Source organism: Microcaecilia unicolor, chromosome 1 (genome assembly GCF_901765095.1).
Source record: "Microcaecilia unicolor chromosome 1, aMicUni1.1, whole genome shotgun sequence".
Taxonomy (NCBI): Eukaryota; Metazoa; Chordata; class Amphibia; order Gymnophiona; family Siphonopidae; genus Microcaecilia; species Microcaecilia unicolor.
The window spans coordinates 747,405,309-747,433,108 of record NC_044031.1 but is presented as its reverse complement, the minus strand read 5'-3'; the positions used below and the strand labels follow the sequence as shown (position 1 = coordinate 747,433,108).

The 27,800-nt window shown below is 43.6% G+C and overlaps 1 protein-coding gene across 1 annotated transcript in view; it reads right to left on the bottom strand.

Moving 5' to 3' along the window:
• Positions 1-27,800, bottom strand: part of SLCO3A1 (solute carrier organic anion transporter family member 3A1) — a 417,332-nt gene that overhangs the window by 89,550 nt on the left and 299,982 nt on the right. The window contains exon 3 of the mRNA XM_030192656.1: positions 17,533-17,631. Within this exon, the coding sequence (XP_030048516.1) occupies positions 17,533-17,631 (99 nt within the window). The remainder of the gene's footprint in view (positions 1-17,532; positions 17,632-27,800) is intronic.

Here is a 27,800-nt window from a genome sequence, read left to right as displayed (position 1 = left end):
ATAAGCAGATCAGAACAGCAAAGATGAGAGATGATATAGTTTTGTAAAGTTTGTAGTTTCCGCAAAAGAAAATGGAAAATACTGGCATAAACAATACTGTAGTAATCAGGTCTGGACATAAAGAGAGTAAGTAAGAGAGAATGAAAGGAGTGATGATCCAAAAAATGCTATACAGAACGTAGTTGATGCAAGATTTGAAAAAAAAAAAAAAAAAAACCTGTTTTGCAAAGCGCTGAGGGGCGAAAGAGAGCTGAGAGTTAAAAAGAATTCTGAGATACCGAAAAGAATCAACCAGAGTTATTATACCTAAAAGTTGCAGATTAGAGGTTGGACATGGTCCACAGGCTACATGTCTGGATTCAAAACTAGCCACTGGGCAATCTTAACTAAACAGACTTGTAAATATTGAATATCTAGATTGGTATGATGTAGGAGAATGTCATCTGAATAGATATGGAAAGAAGCAGTTCACTCCTGGATGAGAAGCGCCACTGGGCTCGAAAACAAATTAAACAGCAAAGGGGAAAGGACAGAGCCTTGTAGAACTCCACAGTGTAAACAATCAGTGGCTGATTTGGAAGATGAAGTGACCGGTAAAAGTCCGAACTTGTAGAAAAGAACGAAACCACTGCAAAACAGTATCAGTTACATCTATATCTGCGAGGTGGGACAGGAGTAGCGAGTGGTCGACCAGGTCGAATGCAGCAGATAAGTCAAGGGAGATGGCAAGCTTTAAGCGGTTTTGATCTAAATTAGAATGTACTTCACTAAGGACTGATGTTATTATAGTTTCAGTGCTACAGTGTGGTCTAAAACCAGACTCGCATTGATGGAGTTCAGATATTTTATTTATTTATATTTACAGTGGTGGAAATAAGTATTTGATCCTTTGCTGATTTTGTAAGTTTGCCCACTGACAAAGACATGAGCAGCCCATAATTGAAGGGTAGGTTATTGGTAACAGTGAGAGATAGCACATCACAAATTAAATCCGGAAAATCACATTGTGGAAAGTATATGAATTTATTTGCATTCTGCAGAGGGAAATAAGTATTTAATCCCTCTGGCAAACAAGACCTAATACTTGGTGGCAAAACCCTTGTTGGCAAGCACAGCGGTCAGACGTCTTCTGTAGTTGATGATGAGGTTTGCACACATGTCAGGAGGAATTTTGGTCCACTCCTCTTTGCAGATCATCTCTAAATCATTAAGAGTTCTGGGCTGTCGCTTGGCAACTCGCAGCTTCACCTCCCTCCATAAGTTTTCAATGGGATTAAGGTCTGGTGACTGGCTAGGCCACTCCATGACCCTAATGTGCTTCTTCCTGAGCCACTCCTTTGTTGCCTTGGCTGTATGTTTTGGGTCATTGTCGTGCTGGAAGACCCAGCCACGACCCATTTTTAAGGCCCTGGCGGAGGGAAGGAGGTTGTCACTCAGAATTGTACGGTACATGGCCCCATCCATTCTCCCATTGATGCGGTGAAGTAGTCCTGTGCCCTTAGCAGAGAAACACCCCCAAAACATAACATTTCCACCTCCATGCTTGACAGTGGGGACGGTGTTCTTTGGGTCATAGGCAGCATTTCTCTTCCTCCAAACACGGCGAGTTGAGTTCATGCCAAAGAGCTCAATTTTTGTCTCATCTGACCACAGCACCTTCTCCCAATCACTCTCGGCATCATCCAGGTGTTCACTGGCAAACTTCAGACAGGCCGTCACATGTGCCTTCCGGAGCAGGGGGACCTTGCGGGCACTGCAGGATTGCAATCCGTTATGTCGTAATGTGTTACCAATGGTTTTCGTGGTGACAGTGGTCCCAGCTGCCTTGAGATCATTGACAAGTTCCCCCCTTGTAGTTGTAGGCTGATTTCTAACCTTCCTCATGATCAAGGATACCCCACGAGGTGAGATTTTGCGTGGAGCCCCAGATCTTTGTCGATTGACAGTCATTTTGTACTTCTTCCATTTTCTTACTATGGCACCAACAGTTGTCTCCTTCTCGCCCAGCGTCTTACTGATGGTTTTGTAGCCCATTCCAGCCTTGTGCAGGTGTATGATCTTGTCCCTGACATCCTTAGACAGCTCCTTGCTCTTGGCCATTTTGTAGAGGTTAGAGTCTGACTGATTCACTGAGTCTGTGGACAGGTGTCTTTCATACAGGTGACCATTGCCGACAGCTGTCTGTCATGCAGGTAACGAGTTGATTTGGAGCATCTACCTGGTCTGTAGGGGCCAGATCTCTTACTGGTTGGTGGGGGATCAAATACTTATTTCCCTCTGCAGAATGCAAATAAATTCATATACTTTCCACAATGTGATTTTCCGGATTTAATTTGTGATGTGCTATCTCTCACTGTTACCAATAACCTACCCTTCAATTATGGGCTGCTCATGTCTTTGTCAGTGGGCAAACTTACAAAATCAGCAAGGGATCAAATACTTATTTCCACCACTGTATATCCCGTCTTTATCCAAGGCGGGTAACAATGGTCACATACATAGTCTTAAACAATAGTCACATCGACTTAGATAGGAAGTAGTTGCAAACGTATGAAGACGAAACATGATCAGTAAACTGGATGTAACTGGAGCAACAGGAAGAAAGAGAAGAAGAAAAAAAATTTGAAGTTAAATTAACGAGTCATACAGATAATTCGCTTGAATTGTTGAGTATCTTCACATGATCTCAGGACAGGAAGCACAGGTTTCAAAGAGGCTGGTAATGTGCTGGAACAGGTGGATCTAATGTAGGTTTTTTCAGCAAAAATAAAACCATGAGAGCATAAAGGGATACCAAGAGTTAATTTTTTATAAAGAAGGCAGAAAAGAGTAATGTGAAGGATAATGCTGCAAAACAGAAAATTACCACAATCACCAAGCTGGAAAGAAAACTTTTATCTTAATCTGGATTTCTTGGCAAGTAAATTGAAATAAATGAACATTCAAACAACCACATACATATTTAATGTATGCTGAAAGGTAAAACTTGGAACATTTGCTCATGCCTAGAATGTTTGAACGGACCTCACACAGGTGTCAATACTCTCTGCCTTGAAATGTACAACTATCAACATCAATATATACTTTTGTATACCACCATTGTCCCCTAAAAGGGTTCACTACAGTTCACAGTAAATTTTCCCTGCCAATTACATACTTTTACACAGGGCTTTTTTTGAGGGGGTACTTGGGGGTACTGAGTACCGGCACCTTTTCCATTGTCTGCTAAAATTGACCCATGATCCCCAAGTTTTAATGAAAGTGCTCAGGCCCTACACACCAATTCTGATTTGCCATAGATTCTGTGACTGGTTGCAGGGGTCTGGTTATTGTGGGGTGGGTCCCTCGGTGATCACCTCACCCCTTCAGGGTGGCCTGGCATTTGAGTACAGGCACCTTTTTCGGGAGAAAAAATGCACTGCTTTTACATAAGACATTCGACAGACATTAGAAACGATTGACATGAGGCCTTCATCATCAATGCCTCGAAACATGTAGAATGGATCGCAAATTTGCTTACACCATTAATTGCTGAATAGGAAGGTTTTCAGGTTTTTTTTCTAAAGGTAGCATAAGAGAGTTTCAGGCAGATTGTGGTAGGCAGGGAGTTGAGTTCCATTGAGGAATGACCATGAAAGAAAATAGAACATTGAAGAATTTGAAGCGGCCATTTTTTGCAATTGGGGCACAGAATACCAAGAGGTGCTGTAACCTTGCAGAGTGACCAAATATGAAGTCTTAAAAAATGTTAATTAGCATTTCTGAGGTTCATTCATATACGACTTGGAAGAATAGACAGATAGTTTTGAAGAGCATTCTTTTCTGAATAGGAAGCCAGTGTAGTAGTTTCAAGTAGGGTGAAGATCAGACGGGCCGATGTGTTCTGTATAAGTTGGAGCTTGGACATCCATTTTGTAGATGGGCCTAGATATAAGCGGCCTTTTACAAAGGCGTGCTAGTGTTTTTAGTGCGCACTAAATGCTAGAGACACCCATAGAAATATACGGGTGTCTAACATTTAGCGAATGCTTATTTTTAGCGTGCGCTAAAAACGCTAGTGCGCCTTTGTAAAAGAACCCCATAGATTGTTAACATATTGTGCCTAACACAATTCCCCCTGATATGCACTGGTAAGACTCAGCACAAGGCAACTAATGTTCCAGGGCACCAAACGCTAGCATTTATAGGAACATATGGCAACCGACATCGATATGTTTAGCAAGAGCCCCACAACTCCCAGAAGGCCACTGTTAAGAGAAGCACTGCCCTTCCAAGCAGAACCCAGTGTTCAGGCTGGCAGGATCAAGATGAACGTCTGAGATGAACAAAGCAGAGAAGTTACATTTTCTAGAAGACTCTTGTGGTAGGCCAGGTCTGTTATACTTCCTGAGGACGAGCTGTAGGAACAGTAAAATGCAACATAACTACATTAGCAGAGTGGGTTGCTAAGAGTTATAGTACCCTGAGAGTTCACTACAGGGGAAGGCCGCTCAGGGGATTACGAACTAGGATAATATATGAAGAGAGGCATTTTTGTATATGGTGTCTAAATCCGATTTTGGATGTTTTGTGAAAAACGTCCAAAAATTCAGTAGCGAACATGGCCATTTTCAAACCAGAATAATGTCCAACTTTTTGTTTTGAAAATGGACATTTGCTAGATGTTTTTGTGCTTACTGCGTCTATCTTTTAGGACCATTAAAAAAAACCCCGAAAAACCCCCACCCAAGAGAAAAATGCACAAAAACCAGCCACTGGGATGTATTGGGGGTGTGTGTTGGGGGGGGGAGGCGCCACGTAGACATCCCAACAGAGTACTGGGGCACCCTTGGGGGCACTGCAATGAACTTCACATTAAAGGTCCCAGGCACACATCTCACCGTTACCCCCCCCCTTATATTGTATGGTGAGCCCTACAAAACCCATCAAAAACCTACTGTACACAACTGTACACTAGTAAAATAGCCCTTATGCCTGCAGGTGTCACCCAACACTCCACCTGCCTCCAGTGCTGGACAAATATAAAGCCCCTTCCAACATCACCCTATTAGTATCCACCCCCCCCCCCCCCAACAGCTCCCACTTTCCTCAAGCTCAGAAAGGAAAGGAGATGGTTTTTGCTAAATACATATTTGGAAGTAGCTCTGGCAGCTCCTGATATCTCAGTGAAGCAAACAATTCCCATTCAGAACTCTACAGATCACTGTCCTGTCTGTTCAAAGACCCATTAACAACTGAATTCAGAATAGAGACTGGCTGATTCATTGAGTGGAGTTCATAAATGAACAATCAATGGTTTAAAAAAGGTTTGGCCAAATTCTTGGAGGAAAAGTCCATAGTCTGATATGGGAAGCAACTGCTTGCCCTGGGATTTGTAGTATGAAGTGTTGCCACAATTTGGGTTTCTGCCAGGTACTTGTGACCTGGCTTGGCCACTGTTTGGAAAACAGGATACTGGGCTAGATGGACCATTGGTCTGACCCAGTGTGGATACTCTTATGTTCTTATGGTACTTTACAAAATATATAGCCAAGCCTGGATCAGACCCTCTCCTCCTCTGTGCTTGGCTTGGGAAGATGGGAAAGTCAGGGCGTCAGGGTTACTGACATAAGAGTGGGAGGCTATAGACAGGTAGGGTGCCAGTGGATCCCCCTTGGCATACATTTTTAAAATTTTTAATGTGGAGGCAGGTGAGCTGCTGGATGGCCATATTTAGGCCTGCTCTGGCAATGGCAAGATTTGCCTGGCAAAGTTAGTTGCCTAAGGCAAGCAAATGAACATTAAGCATCTAATTATCCTCATCTTGTCGCATCGCTGTCTATTGCCCCACCCATTTAAAAGCACAAATTTAAATGCTTAAATCAGCTTTAAATTCATAAATCTAGTTGCTTGCTTCCCAAACGTTTGTCCAGTATGACACCATTTTAACCCTTATCAACTGATATAATGGATGATGATGGAAACAAAATAGCAGACCATCAGTCCCTTCTTTTCTTATACTGACCTCCTCCTCTCCTCTCCCTTATCGCAAGCATGATGACAACAGTAAGACCAGAAACAGTAGCAGTCAACACAGAACGCTGTGTTTCAGTGTATACTCACAGTGCCCAGTACTTTGTATGGGATTCCAGTCTAACAGGAAGCCCGTACAGGAGGGCCTGTAAAAATTCAATGATTCACAGCCCCATGCTGACTGCCACTACGGGGGCATATAAGGGAGGGAGGGGGAATAGTGCTGTTCCATACCTCATACACTGAAAATATGGACTCCACTTGGGGATCTGACCAACAGTTTGTGAACCACTGGACCAGGCCTTTTGAAAATCGGCCTGCATGGCTCTAATTAGACACATTGGGGGCAACTCTATAACTGGGTGCCCACACAGCAGACTTGTCCAACCTATGGCCTGTGGGCCAGAGCCTGGCCTGCCAAATGCCTTCTCTTGGCAGCTATTTTTTTTTTTTGGGGGGGGGGGGGGGCGGACAGAGATTCTTGCCACAGGGATCCCTGCTTTCCCTTTGCGACTAGTTCATCCTCAAGCTTGAGCCATGCGGCACCAGAAGTTCAGGTTGGTCTGGCGGTTTCAAGCCTTTTGAGACCAACCCAAACTTCTGGCACTGCACAGCTGAAGCTCATGGATACAGGAGTCGTGGCAGGGACGCAGAGATCCCACAGCAAGAATCTGCAGCTGAAGACAGGTCAGGGGAAAGAGTCTGGGTGAAGGCAGGAGGGGGCACCAGATGCATTTTGTACATGCAATTTAAGCAGTGAACCTGATGCTAACTTTTAATTTTTATTCCTGATAGTGTTATTAATATCATTGCCTTGGCTTAAAACTGACAGCTTGCTTTTGTGTGAAATGTTTGTTGTAAATTTCTGCCACTCGTGCGTGGACAGTTTTAAGTTTGGAAGATTCTCACCGGTTAGCTTTGCATTTAGTTCTCTTTTTAGCATCATGGGTGCCATCCAGTGGTTTTGTTGATCCTGACAGTTTTATATTATAAGCTTATTATGTAGTAGGTTAATTTTGTAATTCCTTGGCTTCTCGTGCTCCATGCAATAAAGCGCTCATGTATGGAGCTCAGACTATTGATGTCTGTTTAAGCGCCTCCTGTTTTTCATAGAGCATGCCGTCCTAATCCACTTATGGGGACACTGTCCAACCGCAGAATTTTTGTCTTCAATTAGATAGCCTTTTGTAGCATTGTCTGCTCACGATGATTTAATTAACAATGATTTTGCCTAGAGGGTTTATGAACACACACAGTTTTTTTTCCCGCTATTACACGACATATGTTTGTGCTTTTTCTCTCCTTTTAAGAACATAAGAGTAGCCATACTGGGTCCATCTAGCCCAGTCTCCTGTTTTCCAAACAGTGGCCAAGCCAGGTCACAAGTACCTGGCGGAAACACAAATCGTGGCAACATTTCATGTAGAACCCCAAAGAATACAAAAGAAAAAAAGCAACACTGGGCCTTCAAGAATGAGACAACAGGAGTACTTTATTAAGCCAAAGACCCGACACGGGCCGTGTTTCGGCGCCAAAAAGGCGCCTGCCTCAGGGGTCTATTAATAAAAACATATAAATACATCAATAAAATAGAACATACAAAATAAATAATGACAGCATCGTGTTAACTTCAAATATATAAGAAATAATAATAATGATAAAATGTTAATTTTACAAACAGTAGTGTTGATTCAATGAACTGTGTAAAATTGTAATGTTCCAGCAACCGTAAAATAGTCATAGAGATAGCTCCAGTAAGTTTAAAAATTCTTAGAAAATATATATATAATAACAAATATAAGCCAACATAATGCCAACCAATTTTCAAAATATAAGCAGACATGTAATAAGAGATATAAATAATATGAAAATATATTGTGAACAATTTTTTAAAATAAAATGTTTTTAAAGTAGTAATGGACATATGTGTCCACACATAAATACATATACATACAGATATATATCCAAAGCTGTAAGAACTAATTATATTTATATGTTTTGCATAATTATAGTGGTACTGATAGAATAGAGTGGCTTGTCTAATCTCAATATGTATGATGGCTACAAACGTTATTGCTATAATTAGCAATATGTATATATATGGAGAAAAAACATCATTGAAAAGGGCTTACCAAATTGTAGATATGGCAATCGTGCAATGTTTAAGTTGTAAGTGCCTACAAAATGAATAAACAGGAGTTGAAAAAATGTATACCCGATAAGTACTCATAGCCCCCCTAGAAAAGGAATGATATTTAAATATATAAAGTGTGGAGGTAACAGTGCCTTTCTTAATGATTGAGAAGGCATTCCTTAATAATTAAAGGGGAAAAAAACGGGGTTTAGTTGACTTAGTACAGATATCGTGCCTCGTTTTTAACATATATATATAGAATGAGAGAGAAACGCCCAGGGAGAAAGTTGCCGATAGGGCTGTTTGAAAAACTTCTTACCTTATAGACAGCCTGTGTAAACTTGCATTAATTTCGCTATAACGCGAAAAAAAGGGGCTCCGATGAAGGAGCCTTCTCCTGTTTGATCCGAAAGGATAAATGGTTGTTTTGTGTCTGATCTCTTCTATATAAAGTGACAAAAAGGCGGCAAAAGAAAGACGCCGAAAAAAGACGTTTGTAAAGAGTTGCGTGAGCGTCGTCAAGACGTTGGCGTGATGACGTCATATTTTCTGATGCAGGGATGAATTTAAAGGAGACAGAACACCATTTCAGGTGTTTTCAAACATGACATGTATAGTTGTAATGGTTATCAGTCAAGATGAAGAATACAACATATGATTTTATATTAACATGAACAGTTATAAAACAATGGTAGCCAAGGGCTTAATTTTATACATGTAAATGATGTACTGAATTTAGGTTGCTCGACATAAGATCAATTTACACAGAAAAATAATAAATAATAAAATAAGGCAATGATCAAAAAAGCGCAATTTGTTGCATGGGTGGTTGAATACGATGCTTCATAGGATGATAGTGGGATAAGGAATTCCCACTATCATCCTATGAAGCATCGTATTCAACCACCCATGCAACAAATTGCGCTTTTTTGATCATTGCCTTATTTTATTATTTATTATTTTTCTGTGTAAATTGATCTTATGTCGAGCAACCTAAATTCAGTACATCATTTACATGTATAAAATTAAGCCCTTGGCTACCATTGTTTTATAACTGTTCATGTTAATATAAAATCATATGTTGTATTCTTCATCTTGACTGATAACCATTACAACTATACATGTCATGTTTGAAAACACCTGAAATGGTGTTCTGTCTCCTTTAAATTCATCCCTGCATCAGAAAATATGACGTCATCACGCCAACGTCTTGACGACGCTCACGCAACTCTTTACAAACGTCTTTTTTCGGCGTCTTTCTTTTGCCGCCTTTTTGTCACTTTATATAGAAGAGATCAGACACAAAACAACCATTTATCCTTTCGGATCAAACAGGAGAAGGCTCCTTCATCGGAGCCCCTTTTTTTCGCGTTATAGCGAAATTAATGCAAGTTTACACAGGCTGTCTATAAGGTAAGAAGTTTTTCAAACAGCCCTATCGGCAACTTTCTCCCTGGGCGTTTCTCTCTCATTCTATATATATATGTTAAAAACGAGGCACGATATCTGTACTAAGTCAACTAAACCCCGTTTTTTTCCCCTTTAATTATTAAGGAATGCCTTCTCAATCATTAAGAAAGGCACTGTTACCTCCACACTTTATATATTTAAATATCATTCCTTTTCTAGGGGGGCTATGAGTACTTATCGGGTATACATTTTTTCAACTCCTGTTTATTCATTTTGTAGGCACTTACAACTTAAACATTGCACGATTGCCATATCTACAATTTGGTAAGCCCTTTTCAATGATGTTTTTTCTCCATATATATACATATTGCTAATTATAGCAATAACGTTTGTAGCCATCATACATATTGAGATTAGACAAGCCACTCTATTCTATCAGTACCACTATAATTATGCAAAACATATCAATATAATTAGTTCTTACAGCTTTGGATATATATCTGTATGTATATGTATTTATGTGTGGACACATATGTCCATTACTACTTTAAAAACATTTTATTTTAAAAAATTGTTCACAATATATTTTCATATTATTTATATCTCTTATTACATGTCTGCTTATATTTTGAAAATTGGTTGGCATTATGTTGGCTTATATTTGTTATTATATATATATTTTCTAAGAATTTTTAAACTTACTGGAGCTATCTCTATGACTATTTTACGGTTGCTGGAACATTACAATTTTACACAGTTCATTGAATCAACACTACTGTTTGTAAAATTAACATTTTATCATTATTATTATTTCTTATATATTTGAAGTTAACACGATGCTGTCATTATTTATTTTGTATGTTCTATTTTATTGATGTATTTATATGTTTTTATTAATAGACCCCTGAGGCAGGCGCCTTTTTGGCGCCGAAACACGGCCCGTGTCGGGTCTTTGGCTTAATAAAGTACTCCTGTTGTCTCATTCTTGAAGGCCCAGTGTTGCTTTTTTTCTTTTGGTTTCTTTGATTGTATACTGTATTACCCTCTCTGTCTGTACTGAACCCCAAAGAATAGCAATATTCTGGAATCCTAAAGAGTAACAAGATTCCATGCAGAATCTCAAAGAGTAGCAACATTCCATATAGAACCCCAAAGAATAGCAAGATTCTGGAATCCTAAAAAGAGTAAATTCCATGCAGAAACTCAAATAGTAGTAACATTCCATGTAGAACCCCAAAGAATAGCAAGATTCTGGAATCCTAAAGAGTAACAAGATTCCATGCAGAATCTCAAAGAGTACCAACATTCCATACTACAACATCCAAGAAAACTTGGATATTGTTGCTATTATGGAGACGTAGTTCAACGATGCCCATGAATGGGATGTGACTGTACCGGGCTATAATCTTTTTAGGAAGGATAGAGAGGGCCGAAGAGGTGGACGAGTGGCTCTGTATGTGAGAGACTATATCAGAACGGCTGAAATGCGGAGAACCTGGGGAAAGGAAGAAGCTTTATGGATCGTCCTGGAAAGAGAAGACGGAACCTGCATCCACACGGGGGGTTATCTACAGACCTCCTGCGCAAACGGAGAAGTTAGACAAGGATCTGATAGAAGATATTCAAAAGATTAGTATGAAAGGGGAGGTGCTACTGTTGGGAGATTTCAATTTGTCTGATGTGGATTGGAAAGTCCCGTCTGCGGAATCAGAAAGAAGTAGGGAGATTGTGGATGCCTGTTAAAGTGCCTTGCTCAGACAAATGGTGATGGAACCCACGAGGGAAGGGTCTATGCTGGATCTAGTGCTCACGAATGGGGGTTGTGTTTCCAATATCCGGGTGGGTGCCCACCTATGTAACAGTGATCATCACACCATATGGTTTGAAATAAGGGTGAAGGCGGAGTGCGGATGCACAAAACTCAAAGTACTGGATTTCAGACGTACTGATTTTGATAAAATGGGGGAATACCTGAAGGAACTGTTGGCGTGGGAAGGCACAGAAGATGTGGAAAAGCAGTGGTCCAAGCTAAAGGCTGCTCTAAATATGGTGACTGATCTTTTTGTGAGGAAAGTAAACAAAAACAAGAGAAGCAGGAAGCCTATATGGTTCTCCAAACAAGTAGCTGAAAAAATAAGAGCAAAAGAGGTTTTGTTCAAGAAGTACAACAGAACGCAATGAGAGGATCACGGAAAAGATTATCGGATAAAACTCAAAGAAGCGAAGAGGGAAATTTGGCTAGCGTAAGCGCGAGTGGAAGAAAAAATGACTAAAGATGTAAAGAGAGGTGACAAGACTTTTTCAGATATATTGGAGAAAGGAGAAGAGATAGGAATGGAATTGCGAGACTGAAAGATAATGAGAATGGCTATGTGGAGAGTGATGAAGATAAAGCAAACTTGCTAAACAATTATTTCTCTTCGGTGTTCACGGAGGAAAATCCTGGAGAAGGACCGCGGTCGGCTGCCGAGGGAACATCTGGGAATGGAGTGGATACTGCGCCATTTACGGAAGAAAGAGTTTATAAACAGCTTGAGAATCTGAAGGTGGACAAAGCTATGGGGCCGGATGGGATACATCACAGGATACTGAGGGAGCTCAGGAAGGTCCTTGTGGGACCTCTTAAAATTTATTTAATAGATCTTTAGAGACGGGAGAGGTTCTGCGGGATTGGAGATGGGCGGATGTGGTCCCTCTTCACCAAAGTGAAGACAGGAAAGAAGTGGGAAACTACAGACTGGTAAGTCTCACGTCGGTGGTAGGAAAAATAATGGAGTCGCTGCTGAAAGGATAGCTAACTTTCTAGAAACTGACGGGTTATAGGACCCAAGGCAACATGGCTTTACCAAAGGAAAATCCTGCCAAACAAATCTTATTGACGTCTTTGACTGGGTGACCAAAGGACTGGATGAAGGACGTGTGCTAAATGTAATCTACTTGGACTTCAGCAAAGCCTTTGATACGGTCCCCCACAGAAGACTCATGAATAAGCTAAAAGGGTTGAGATTAGGACCAAAAGTGGTGAACTGGATAAGAAACTGGTTGACCGACAGGTGGCAGAGGGTGGTGGTAAAAAGGAATCTGCTCGGAGGAAAGGAAGGTGAGCAGTGGAGTTCCTAAGGGGTCGGTGCTGGGGCCTATTCTGTTTAATATATTTGTGGGAGATATTGCTGAAGGGTTGGAATGAAAGGTGTGCCTTTTTGCGAATGACATAAAAATAGCCAATAGAGTGGATACCCTGGAGGGAGTAGAAATCATAAGAAGGGATCTCCGAACCTTAGAAGAATGGTCGAGGGTCTGGAAGTTAGAATTTTATGCAAGAAGTGTAGAGTAATGCACTTGGGGTGAAGAAGCCCAGACAGAGATACCGAATAGGAGGGGAAAGATTAGTAAGCTTGACTCAGGAGAGAGACCTTGGGGTGTTGGTGTCTGAGGATCTAAAGGTGAAGAAACAATGCAACAAGGCGACGGCCGTGGCCAGAAGGATGCTAGGCTGCGTAGAAAGGGGCATAACCAGCAGAAGAAAGGAGGTGTTGATGCCCCTCTACAAGTCGTTGGTGAGGCCCCACTTGGAGTATTGTGTTCATTTTTGGAGGCCCTATCTTGCTAAAGATGTAAAAAGACTGGAAGCAGTGCAAAGAAAAGCTACAAAAATGGTATGGGATTTGTGTTGCAAACCGTACAAGGAGAGACTTGTTGACCTGAACATGTATACCTTAGAGGAAAGGAGAAACAGGGGTGACATGATACAGACGTTCAAATATTTGAAAGGTATTAATCCAAAAATGAACCTTTTTCGGAGACAGGAAGGCGGTAGAACTAGAGGACATGAATGTATGCTCTGTCGAGCAGGGACTGTCTCTTCATGTTCAAGTGTACAGCGCTGCGTACGTCTAGTAGTGCCATAGAAATGATAAGTAGTAGTAGGAGGGCAGACTCAGGACTAATGTCAGGAAGTATTTTTCACGGAGAGGGTGGTGGATATGTGGAATGTCCTCCCGTAGGAGGTGGTGGAGATGAAAACGGTAATGGAATTCAAACATGCGTGGGATAAACACAAAGGAATCCTGTTTTAAGGAATGGTTCTGCGGAATCTTTGCAGAGATTGGGTGGCGACGCCGGTAATTGGGAAACAAAATGGGAGATGGGCAGACTTCTACAGTCTATGCCGTGATTGTGACTAAATATTTAGATAGAGATGGGCTGGAGTGTAAATTTTAAGGGGCTTCGACATTAGCTCCAGAACTTAGTACAAGAACAGTGCTGGGTAGACTTCTACGGTCTGTGCTCTGAGAAAGTCCCTGACCTCCGCCAGCTGAAGCACTTCCGCTGCAAATACCTTAACTGGCAGGGGTCCCCAACCCCAACCAGCTGAAGACTTCGTCCAGTGCTGGTCTCCGGTGCCACCGCATTGCCTGCCCTGCTCTCTCTTCCCCTCATGTCCGGCATGCTCCTTTTAGTGAAACTGAGCATGTCCAGCCCTGGACGAAGTCTTCAGCTGGCAGGGGTTGGGGACCCCTGCCAGCCAACCAGGGGCCCAGAGCAAATTTGGGGCGGGGCCAGGCCCCCGTGGCCCCACCTAGCTATGCCACTGCCCGCCCAGACTCCACCCATTCATACACATACCTGTAAAAGATACGCATGTATTTACAGAACAGAGCTCAGGTCGATTTTCAGCAGTTATACATATATGAGCACCCATAGTGCATATATGCCATATTTCTAATCACTTACATACATAACTGGTTCGAAACAGAACGGTTTGCGTATACTTCATAGAATTTCCCTGACTATACCATCTACACCTATCGATATTACAGGGTTCAGTTTACAGCCGATGATGTTTCCATTTAGAAGAATAAAATAAACGAGCTGAGGAGAGAGAGGCCTTACATAACTACTGTGAAAAGGGCTAATGATGTCTCGTCAAACCGACGTTGATCCCCTCCTTGCTGGACGGAGACAATTTACAGAACTGAAGCAGCACACTGCCAGGTCACTAAAATGATCTTGGGCCTAGTTAATCCTTTACTTGAGGAAGGATTGATAAGGTTAGGACTGTTTCTACTGGAAAGATGTGGCCTGAGGGAACAATATGATTATCTTGATCAAGAGTTCATAAAGAAACCGACAGCCAATCCATTTTTAATCACCACTCTTAAAACAAAAGTAAATGTGCTGGGAAAGAAGTAAAAAAAAAAAACCCCACTATGAAATGAGTGACCTCTGGAAACTCAGTGGATGTACTTAAAGAATCACATACAAACAGTCAACTGTAAGCTGACTTCAAGCTAGAAACCGAGTTTGAAAAAGCACTTGCTCACTCACCTAGGGTGAGTGAAATGTTTTCTACAAGTGGTATTTTTGGCCTTACGTAACCAGACACTGCCTTCAGTTCTGACTGGGGCCTATGAAAGGAGGCAGCCAGAACTTCAGCCATACTCTTCTCTCCCCTACTTTACAACCCTCTCAATCTCTTCTTTCCTATCTCCTACAATTAGGGTTACCATTGTCATGACTCTTGGGGCTTGGTACTAAGAAGCCCCAATATCATGGAGCATAACCCTGGCGCAGCAATCACCTGAAGTCTCTATTATTTTATAAAGTCTCTTTTATTGAATAAATCACAGATAATTTACTCACAGATAGATGTTCAGGATACAGAGACTTCTTAATCTGGAGGCTGTGGGAGGTGGAGATCTGAAGAGAGGTAGTTGTATTGCAGGGGGAGGGGAAAGTAGTTGAACAGGTAGAAATAGTCCAAAGCTGGGTGACTGCAATGTGCGATATCTCATTTGGAAGAAGATATTTACAGGGTAAAAAATCCAGGGTCGTTACAGGGAGTGCGAGGGCTTAGACGTTACAGGGATTTTCAGCAGGACAGAGCTGTCTGGAGCGAGATGGTGTTAGCTCCATGTCCCTGGCTGTAATGGAGGAAGAAGCCCCTCGTGGCTGAAAGGACAAGGAAGTGTTGGGGCTTCACACAGGGAGGAGCAGATAGAGACCAATGGGGACAGAGCCTGCTATCGGATAGCAAGGGGTAGTCCTAGAGATAGGAGGGAAAGGTCATACCTGGCTGACCTCTGTGGACAGAATAGTAAGACTGAGCAGGAAGACAAAAGAGCCAAGCTTGGCAGAGAGAGAGGGAGAGAGAGAATGTCTGAGCAGCCTCACAACCAGTGATAGCAGTTCTTACACAGCCAAACAAGTGTGGTTGCACTGCCTGTGAACTACATTACCCACAGTGCATTGCTCATGTATTTTTCCAGTGGGGAAACTGCAGCAATGATAGTCCTTGGGACTGAGAATAACAGTAAAGGCATTACACACATTTTAGGATCACGTTATAAACTAGTGCGAGGCTGTCGGAGGACAGAACAACCATATTTTGTCCTATGAAAAAGAGGACACATGTCCCACCCCCTGCCCCGCCCACACCCACCCCTTTCGCATCCTCACCCCGCCCCCTGTCACATATTCCCCTCCCCTACCCCGTCACCTCCCCTCCCCTCCCCTTACTTACTATCTACTGCCCTAGTGGTCTAGTGACCTCTTCGGGGGAGGAAAGAGCCCTCTCTTTCCTGCCTGGAGCTCTGTCCTTGCCTTGCATCCTGTTGCTGTGACGGTGTTGGGATTCAAAATGGCCGCCGAGAGTTGAAGTCTCGTGAGGCCGCTTCAACTCTCGGCAGCCATTTTGAATGGAGGCACTCAGTTATAGAATTGGTCTTATGGGGGCTCTTTTACTAAGGCGTGCCTAAAAACAGCCTTTGCTGGTGTAGGCGCATGTTTTGGACACACGCAGGTCCATTTCCTCAGCGCGCCTGGAAAAAAGGCACTTTTTTTTTCCGTGCGGAAAATGGACGTGCATAAAAATTAAAACCAGCGCACGTCCATTTTCGGCCTGAGACCTTACCTCCACCTACTGACTTAGCGGTAAGGTCTCATGCGCTAACCGGGCGGTAAGCAGCCAGCGCACGTAAACTGCCAATTACCGTCAGGCAGTAAAAAATAGAAAGTATTTTCTACCACGTGTTTTGGGCGAATGCTGAAAATGGAATTACAGCCTGGGATCGTGCCAATTTGACGTGCATAGGTGCCTACTTGCCTTTGTAAAAGGGCCCCATGCTGCTTTCGGAGTGGTGGAGTAGCCTAGTGAAATGGGACTTGATATACCGCCTTTCTGAGGGTTTTGCAACTACATTCAAAGCGGTTTTACATATATTCAGGTACTTATTTTGTACAAGGGGCAATGGAGGGTTAAGTGACTTGCCCAGAGTCACAAGGAGCTGCAGTGGTAATCGAACCCAGTTCCCCAGGATTAGAGTCCGCTGTACTAACCACTAGGCTACTCCTCCACTAACAACATTCCATGTAGAAGCCTGCCCTTGCAGATCAGTAACGCGGCCACGCAGGCTTCTGTTTCTGTGAGTCTGACATCCTGCACGTATGTGCAGGACATAAGACTCAGAGAAACAGAAGCCTGTGCGGCCGCGTTGCTGATCTACAAGGGCAGGCTTCTACATGGAATGTTGCTAGTGGAATAGCAACATTCCATGTAGAATCTGAAATAGTAGCAACAGAATCTCCAATAGTAGCAACATTCCATGTAGAATCTAGAAATAGCTTCAACAATCCATGTAGAATCTCAAACAGGGAAAGGAAACTGGGGCTTGACATACCGCCTTTCTGTGGCTTTTGCAACCTACATTCGAAGTGTAGTTTACATAGTATATACAGGCACTTACTTTTACCTGGGGCAATGGAGGGTTAAGTGACTTGCCAGAGTCACAAGGAGCTGCAGTGGGAATCAAACTCAGTTCCCCAGGATCAAAGTCCCCTGCACTAACCATTAGGCTACTCCTCCACTCCATATTAGCAACTGTGATTTGCAGTTCAAAAATACAACTGAATGTAAACCTTGCAAGGAAAAGGCAGTACAAAGCTTCTAAAATATAGTACAACACACATTTCCTTACTGGTGTCAATGAAGACAGCGTCCACATAGATCTTGGTACAGAACGATCCCAGGATGAAGCCACAAGCTGGTCCAAATACCAGCATCGTGAACAGGATACCTGCAAGAGGCAGAAAATGACGCTGAATGATACAAAATATGACACTGTATTGTCAACATCATTTTACTCAAAATTGTTTTTCAATACTCTAACAATAAGAAGCACTACAAAATGTACAGTTTTTTCCTTTTAATTTAGTTAGCCCAGCACCTTCCTCCTGGCTCCTTTGGGCTTCCAGGGTTTTCTCTCATTTATATACCATTGTGCCTAGCCCAGCGACAGCTCTTGACTGGGACCACTGGACTGTTGCTCCCCCTATGGAACTTGTTGTGTGTACCTCCTGGGTTCACCCAGTAGATGTCATCGTTGAGTGATGACGCAGATGCCCCACATCCTCCAGGAGCTGTGAACTAGAGAATGACACGGGGACAAAGTTTGTCCTCATCCCCGCCCCATCCCCAGGGCCGTGCCAACATGGTAAGCGAGGTAAGCACGGCAGGAGGGCGCCCTGCCGCGCCATGCTTACCTCGCCCTCTCCCATGTCCCAACTGCCCGCCCTCTTCTCCCCCCCAACAAGATCCCTTTTAAATTTACCTCCGGCAGCAAACGAAGGTGCAGCGTCAGTGAAGGAGGCGGCGCTCCCGACGTCTCTACTAGTCTTCCCTTCGCTCAGTGTTCCGCCTTCTTCTGACGTCAAGAAAATGACGTCAGAAGAAGGCGGGACATTGAGTGAAGGGAAGACTAGAGACGTTGGGAGCGCTGCCTCCTTCACTGATGCTGCGCCTTCGTTCGCTGCTGGAGGTAAATTTAAAAGGGATCTTGGGGGGGGGGGAGAAGAGGGCGGGCAGTTGGGACATGGCCCAGGGAGCGGGAGGGCAGTGATCACCTTCATGGGGCGGGGGGGGGCGCAACTGTTCATCTGCGGGGGGGGGGGGGGCGCCAACTGATCATCTGCAGGGGGGCGCCACAGACCCTTGGCACGGCCCTGCCCATCCCCGTGGGTTCTGTCTCCGCCCCCACCCCATCCCCGCAGGTTTTGTATCCATCCCCACCCCGTCCCCACAGGCCCTGTCTCTGTCCCCACCCCATCTCTGCTCCGTCCCCGTCGGCTCTGTCCTCATCTGCAGAAGCCTCGAACACTTATGATTTTATATTTAAATCTTTTTATTAAAGTATAAAAAGGAACAATATGCTGTGCAACCGTTGTGTATAAATTACAAACAGAAAACAATAATAACAGCGAGCAGCTATAATAACCCTCCTCACCACCACCCCTCTACCCTTCCAACCCCAACAATAGGTAATTTCTACTACACCAAGGAATCCTAATTCACACTGTTAAAATGTCCTGGGTATAAAATACAACCCATTCTATATGCCCTAGCAGGGAAAAATATAACCTATGAAGCACTGTTATGTTTTTTTAATCTGTGGATGAATAAGAAGTCATCAACAATCTCAGGATTCAATCTAGCTCTCCTGTCTTCCACAGTCCTTCCTACAATAGACGCTGTCTTCTTAGAAGACGTGCTGGTAGCAGCAGCAGCGTACAAAGGGCGAGGCGATGGGGGCGGTCCACCCCGGGTGCACGCCGCTGGAGGGGTGCAGAGAGCAGCTGTGCGCCTGTCGGCTCCGCTGGTTCCCTGGTCCCTCTGCCCCGGAACAGGTTACTTCTGTTCCCAGCAGCCAAGAATGCACCCGGGGTGGGGGGGAGGTTGATGCGCCAGGGGGCCGGGGGGGGGGGGGGGGGGGGGGGGCAAAGTTTGCTAGTTGTAGCCAGCATGTATGCTTGTTTTTCCTAAAAAATCAAAATAACATTGTAGGCATCACTCAAACATAAAGCCCAGTTCATTAACAGGCTTCAAAGTAGAAAATGACACGGGCGCAAACTTTGTCCCCATCCCCCTGGGATCCGTCCCTGTCCCCGCCCCCGCAGTTTCCCGTCTCCGTGTCATTCTCTACTGTGAACCCCACATCCACAGCATCTCCAACCCTGGCTTGAGAACTGAATCCAGATCTTCTGCCCGGCAGCAAGAGGTACTGTCAGTGAGCAGCTGAACTGACTCAGCCCTTCCTATTACTGAAGATTACGTTGAAGGTTCTTTGTTTTTAAGAAACACAGCGGAAAAACCCCCAAAGAGGAGACACTCGGTAGGTGCAATGAAACGAAACAAAATAGCAAGGTGGATGACAGAAGGCAGAAAATTCCTTATTAAAACATACACAGACTCGACACAGACCGCATTTTAGCCCAAAGGCCTAAGCCAAGAGCCAAATGGTGTCTAAAACACAACAAACGATAAACAATGAACAATACGTCAATATGTTGTTATAGACAAATGGTACAAAGTTATACATGTAAAATCTGAATAGACTAATGAAGAACATGAATGAGTTAAATGCACAAATACGAATGCGCAACAAACGGTTAAAGTAAAACATGGCTGTGTAACCAATAAATATAAACACGCTAAAAAATGAATACAAAGTAATGATGCATAACGAACGGTTAAAAGATAACATGATGTCGATCTGTGTGACCAATAAATATCAGTAAAAATGTAAAAACATGAATACATAATTAATGCAATAGAATGAGCAATCAAGTAAATAATAATGGGACAATTTAGTAATCAATAAATAATAGAAAATAAAAACAGTCATTGGTGTGGAAAAGAAAACACATACCTGAACGAACACAATACAACGTATCAGTAACAACGCAAAACATTCATAACATCCATGCACGTGTAGAGGTGTCTACGAACAAACAACAATATTAACAGCTGAGTTGATACATATGGGGTCAAAAGTATTAGCAACTAATGAAGTGCACGTTAAAAAGTGCTATTTTGACATAAGAAGAGACCCCAGGATTCTATATATCACGCCAAGATTTCTGCGTGGAAATTGAAGTATATTCCATAACAATGTGCATAACTTAATTAGTTAACAAGCTAATCAATGCTAATTAGATGTTAACAATCAATTATCAGCACTAATTATCATTAATTAGAATTTACACGAACTACTTGCTAAGCATATTCTGTAACGTGGTTCACATAGATATGTCAAATAGTTGAAAAGTGGACCTGGTTATGGGCGTGGAATGGGCAGGTCAGGGGCGTTTCTAAAATCTATGTACGTTATAGAATACACCCGCTCTGAACTTAATTTAGGCACGTCAAATTGGCATTACCACCATGCTACCATGTGCCCTGGGCAGTAATGAGGAAAGATCCACCGGAGGGTGGAAAACTCAAGAACCCCACGGTAAAAACAAGAATGTGTAAAAAGTGGGAGTACGACCAAGGAAACCAGAAAGTGGAAGATGTTCTTAAATAAAAGACTTTATTAAAAATTTGAAGACTCGACACGTCGTGTTTCGGCCGTCAGGCCTGCATCAGGAGTCTGCACAGCACACGTGTCGAGTCTTCAAATTTTTAATAAAGTCTTTTATTTAAGAACATCTTCCACTTTCTGGTTTCCTTGGTCGTACTCCCACTTTTTACACATCCCTGGGCAGTAATTCCATTTTTGCCGCATGTCCAAACATTCGGTAGAAAATATTTTCTATTTTCTACCATGTGGCGCTTATCCGGCGGTAATCATCAGTTTACGTGCGCTGACGCTTATCACCCGGCTAGCGCATTAGACCTTACCGCTAAGTCAAAGGGTGGCAGTAAGGTCTCAGCCTGAAAATGGATGTGCGCTAGTTTTAATTTTGCCGCACGTCCATTTTCAGGCACACAAAAAAATGCCTTTTATCCAGGCGACCTAGAAAAGAAAATAGACCCGCATGTGTCCAAAACATGCGCCTACAACAGCGCAGACCACTTTTAGGCGCGCCTTAGTAAAAGGGCCCCTTAGGCGTCACGATTCACGCCAGGGTTTACTTGGCGTAACTGACCGTGACTAAACATAGTCACGTGGACCAGCACTCGGCATAGTCTATAAACCGTGCAGAAATTTAGGCTTATTCTATAAAGTACGCCTAAATTAAAGAATACTTAATAGAAAATGCCTAACCGAATTTCATTTTGGCGCCAAATCTCTAGGCATCATAAACAGAATCTAGTCCATAAGGTGCAAGAAAGAGAACTGGTTACTGGCTATAGTGACAAAATGTGCCAAAACAAACGCAGTACGTAAGCAAATCACATTGGGGGAACAAGACACATTAACGTGCGAAAACCAAAAAGGATTACAAAGATTAGTGAAAAACTGTGTGGAGATGGCAAATCTCCTAAAGAAAATGACTTCTGTAGGGACAAGATGCAAAAAAACAAGAAACAGAAGAAATCGTTCCAGATTTTATCAAAAAAATAGGGGATATATGGAAAATATAATGATAACCAATACATTATATCAGGCTCATTTTCGAAAGAGAAGGACGCCGATCTTTCGACACAAATCAGAAGATGGGCGTCCTTCTCACAGGGTCGCCCAAATTAGCATAATCGAAAGCCGATTTTGGGCGTCCCCAACTGCCTTCCGTCGTGGGAACAACCAAAGTTCACGGGGGCGTGCCGGAGGCGTAGCGACGGTGGGACTTGGACGTGCCTAACACATGGGCGTCCTCGACCCATAATGGAAAAAAAAGGGCGTCCTTGAAGAGCACTTGGACGACTTTACCTGGTCCTGTTTTTCTTATGACCAAGCCACAAAAAGGTGCCCGAACTGACCCTCCCTTTACTCCCCCAGTGGTCACTAACCCCTTCCCATCCTAAAAAAACATCTTTAAAAATATTTTATGCCAGCCTCAAATGTCATACTCAGGTCCCTGGAGCAGTTTTAGTGGGTGCAGTGCACTTCAGGCAGGCGGACCCAGGCCCATTCCCCTACCTGTTACACTTGTGCTGGTAAATGTGAGCCCTCCACATCTAGGTGCCCCCCTTCACCCGTAAGGCTATGGTAGTTGTTTAAAGTTGTGGGTAGTGGGGGTTTTTTTGGAGGGGGGAGGCTCAGTATATAAGGTAAGGGAGCTATGCACCTGGGAGCAATTTCTGAAGTCCACTGCAGTGCACCCTAGGGTGCCCGGTTGGTGTCCTGGCATGTCAGGGGTACCAGTGCACTACAAATGCTGACTCCTCCCACGACCAAAGGGCTCACATTTGGTCGTTTCTGAGATGGGCTTCCTTGGTTTCCATTATCACCGAAAATCAGAAACGACCAAGTCTAGGCACGACCATCTCTAAGGACGACCTAAATTTCAAGATTTGGGCGTCCCCGACTGTATTATCAAAACGAAAGATGGACATCCATCTTGTTTCGATAATACGAGTTTCCCCGCCCCTCCACCAGGACGTTTTGCGAGGATGTCCTCTGCAAAACTTGGGCGTCCCTTTCGATTATGTCCCTCCACGTAACGTACAGGTCAACGCGGAACAAAAGAGCTACATATTAAATCAGAAGCAAGGTCTGCTGATTACAACAGTGCAAAACAACATTAAAAATAAGGAGCTTTGTGAAAATGCCATAAAATAAAAAGGCGAACTTAAGTATGCCCTTACCGAGCAAACATATCGCCAAGCAATTCTCCCACCAAATTCAGAAAAGGACGCAGACAGCAATGACGCACCATTAATTAGCCAAACACTGGTGGAAAGTAAAACATGAAGTGGTTCTAATGAATAATCATAAGGTCTCAGGATCGGTGTTTTTAAATCCATGGGCCCTGTTTACTAAGCCGCGCTGTAGGCGCGCTAACTTTTTAGCGTGTGCTACAAATTAGCACGCACTAATGATGGAGACATCCATTACATTCCTATGGGTGTCTCTAGCGTTAACACACGCTAAATGTTACTGCGTGATAAAAAGTTTGTGCGCCTACAGCATGGCTTAGTAAACAGGGTTCCGTTTTTTTAACTCTTCACAGTGCAATGGGATTTTACAATCAACAATGCTCTGTTGCCCATAAAGTAGAGAAGCAGCTTTGTGGTTAGAGCAGCAGAGAGCCACTGAACCAAGGGTTTAATTCCAAGTTGAAAACCAGAGCCCCCAAACCCCAATGTCATTTCCTGGGCCCCCTAACCCACACAAACACCCCAAAGATCCCATTGCTGAAGCGGGGGGGGGGGGGGCAGGAGGAATGTCCATATGCTCTTGCCCTGTGGTGGCCATCTTCGAAATATTCTCACCTCTAGTGTTGTGAAGCATACGGCTAGGCATCAGGATATATAGGTTGAAACTTGGGGGGGGGGGGGGCAGGGAAAGGAGCTGGGCATTGGGCTTACAGTCTTACAGCATATCAATAGAAATCAAACAAAATAAAACATGGAAAAGAAAATAAGATGATACCTTTTTTATTGGACATAACTTAATACATTACTTGATTAGCTTTCGAAGGTTGCCCTTCTTCGTCAGATCGGAAATAAGCAAATGTGCTAGCTGACAGTGTATATAAGTGAAAACATTCAAGCATTACTATGACAGTCTGACAGGGTGGGAGGATGGGGGTGGGCAGGAGGTATGCATGGGGACATCAAAGCATATCATTGATATTCTAACAGGATGGGTGTGGATAGGTGAGGGGTGCTGTAGTCTTACAGCAAAAATTCTATCATTTCATAGTAGTTAACATTCATCTAACACCCTCATTCAACTGAGACCATTCTGACTTGTTCTCTGAAAACTACCAATGTTTGGCTGTACATATTTTATTCTTTCAGATTTTCTAGTTGATATATATATATACTCAGTCCTTTCTTTTCACTATCCTTAGATCTACAGGTATTGCAGAGTCTGTTCCCTCTTGGCTTAGGTCCTAATTCTTCTTTCAAGTTCTTTTTTGGTGTAACACAGGTTTCTCCCTCTTTACTCACTGTTTCCTTTCTTTGACTTGGCTCTAGGCAAAAGATACTTAGAAATTCACATCTCACTGTCTTCTTTGAATCACAAGTCGAATCCTTCTATGACCCAAATTATCTTGGTTTCCCTATTTCTCCTTGGGACCATTGCTAATAATCATTCTCTTCCTATCCCCTCCTCTGCCCTAAACCATGCAAAAGTATTTTGATTTGTATTCTGTCTTTCCACACAGGTGTGGAAGTTACTGATTCAAATCCTGGAGCTTCCTAGGCTGTCCACTCTGCTAACAGTGATAGTACAGAAGAAGTTTGGATATTTAAGAAACAGGGGAAAATACGCTGCTAGCAGAGTGCAACCTAGGAAAATAATTATGTTCCTAGTCGATATCCTTTCCTGGCTTTTCGGGGTTATTTTATTTATTTATTCTTTTGCTTTTCTTCTCTTTTAACTTTTGCACAGTTTTAAGATGCCTTAACAATATCCAATGGTTTGATGGGTCGTTACCATACAAAATGGTCTTAAACCAAAACCAGTGAAGGACCAAGAATGAGAGAAGGGGAAATAGTCAAAGAAATGTGATAGCTAAGGGTCTGAAGAGGATCGTGAGGCTGGTGCTTTGATATCGTGCATTTTCAGCAACTGGATCAGATTAGATGAATGAAGCAGAAAGCCTTAGCAAGTCCTCAGTGGACACTAAGAGGGCAATTTTACAACAGGGTGTCTTGGATAATAAAGCAAGAAGGCACCTATTTTCAGATGATTTATAAAGCCGATGTGTCTTTATGTAGCAATATCACAAATCCTGCAGAAATAGCACCTAATTTGAGGACAGTGAGATTTATATCTCCTCAGAATAGGCTACATGTTAGCATATAAAGCATGTGAGTATTATATAAACTACTAGTAAAAAAGGCCCGTTTCTGACACAAATGAAACGGGCGCTAGCAAGGTTTTCCTTGGCTCCCCTGCAGCCACCCATGTCCAGCGACCCTCCTCTCCCCCGCACCCACTGCAGCCACCCATGTCCAGCGAACCTCCTCTCTCCCCTGCCCCACTCCTGCCACCCATGTCCAGCGAACCTCCTCTCTCCCCTGCCCCCCCTGCAGCCACCCATGTCCAGCAACCCTCCTCTCCCCCTGCGCCCACTGCAGCCACCCATGTCCAGGAAGCACCTCTCTCCCCTGCCCCCCTCCTGCCACCCATGTCCAGCGACCCTCCTCTCTCCCCTGCCCCCCTCCAGCCACCCATATCCAGCGACCCTCCTCTGGACATGGATCAGCTATGAGGCATGTTTCTACCTCCCCCCCCCCCGGGGTTCTGAAGTTGACATCATAATGGCTACGGTGATGTCAGGCTGATCTACGGAGCCTAGCAGACCAACTCGGAATGAGCCATGGTCCCAGGCAAGCCAGAACGTTGGAGGTGAGAATTATTATATAGGATGTGCATAAATCATGACTCCACCAACATTCCACCCAAACTCCTCCCCTGAGCATGCTTACTGTGCAAGTAGTTGCCAGTTGTACTGTGAATACTTTTAAGCGTGATCTATTTTTATAAGAGGATTTTACATGTGGAAATGGATTATAAAATTATCTTCTAAAAATGATGCTATAACAATCTAATTTGGATAAGGAGCCTGACTGAACTGCTTCTAGGGCAGGGGCGGACTGACTGTAATGGCATCCGGGCAGCACAGAGGGGCCCAGAGGCTCTCTTCCCTCACTGGTCCCACCTTGAAGGGCCCTGGTGGTCTAGCAGCCTCTTTGGGGGAAGGGAAGAACCCCACTCTTTCCTGCCCACTGCCGCTACTCTGCCTGGCGCCGCAGAATTTTCAAAATGGCTGCTGAGACTTCCCTGCGGCAGTCTCACGAGATTGCCAAGACCCACATCAGTACCACAGGAAGTCTCGGTAGCCATTTTGAAAACACGGCGATGCCAGACAGAGCAGTGGCAGTGGGCAGGAGTAGTGTTCTTTCCTGCCCCCGAAGAGGCCAGTAGACCGGGAAGGGCGTACTAATTGCAGGGGCAGGGTGGCGGTGTGTGGATGAGGGGGGTGGTGCAAGCTGTTCGGGGATCCAGAGCACTGTCAGTCCACCCCTGTTCCAGGGTCCATATTGGAGAACGTGTCACTGACTGAGCTAAAGTAAAACTAGCTGGTTCTTTCTAGGTCTGATCCACCTTGTCGTTCAGAAAAAGGATTCAGCTTTCACTCTTGTCAGAATGGTATAAAACTGTGGAACGTAACAAATTCACCTCAACACTGCAGCCTACCTGCTGGCGGAAGTAAAAAGAACACAGAAATTACATCACTGTAGACCAGGGGTTCTCAACCCATTCTTCGGGACAAACCAAGCCAGTCTGGTTTTCAAGATATCCACGATGAATACAAATGGGATAAATCTGCATGCACTGCCTCCACTGTAGACTAATCTATCTCACGCATATTCAATGTGGATATCCTGAAAACATGACTGGGGTTGGTGTGTCCCAGAGGACTGGGTGAAGAACCCTTGCTATAGACCACATCATCAGGGCTAACAGGATGCCTCAACCTAGACAATATGGGAGAAATTCTATAAATGGCGCCAAAAAAAGATACTCTATAAACTGCAATGAAAAGTTAGGTGCGGTTTACAAAATAGCGTTTATGCCCACTGCAATGAAAAGTTAGGTGCGGTTTACAAAATAGCGTTTATGCCCAGGGCTCCCGTGTAAATTTAGGCACCGTCATTTTCACCAACGAAAACGTGGCACAAATGTCCACACCTAAATTTACGCATGGAGTCCCATATTCTATAATTACGCGAGTAACTCAAAACCACGCCCCTGAAATGCCCATGATACGTTTCCATTTCCACGACCTCTTTTTGGGGGGGGGGGGCCGCTCCTAAATTTACATGCGTGTCAATTAACTCTAATTAGTGCCAATAATTGTTTGTTAAAACACCAATTAGCTTGTTACTCAATGAAATTGTGTGCACAATTTGGGTAGCGCCCAAATTTGTGTGAACAATTTTTAGCATGTTTTAAACAATTAGGGGGTATGTCAACATATGCAAGATATTCATTTGGATTCTAAAATTACCATAAAGCCTGAGGAAGAGTTTGTCGCTGTCCGCACAGCTTGGGTGCTGAAACAGTTTCTAGCCCATGTTTCACTGCTGTTTAAGCACGCTGTTCCTGCTCCACTAATAATGACTGTTTTTGGAATGGTATGCTTTCTAACGGTAGTGATCAGCTCATATCTGAAGAATGAACCCATGTTTTCTCAGGAGAAGAATCCTTGTAGAATTTTCATGCTGGGCCCATAGAAAGGTATTACAAGTGTCAAAAAAAATCCATAACAAACATATATACACGTGCACTGCACCAGCAGGTTGTGATTTTCTAAAGCGATATTACATTTCAGTATGCCC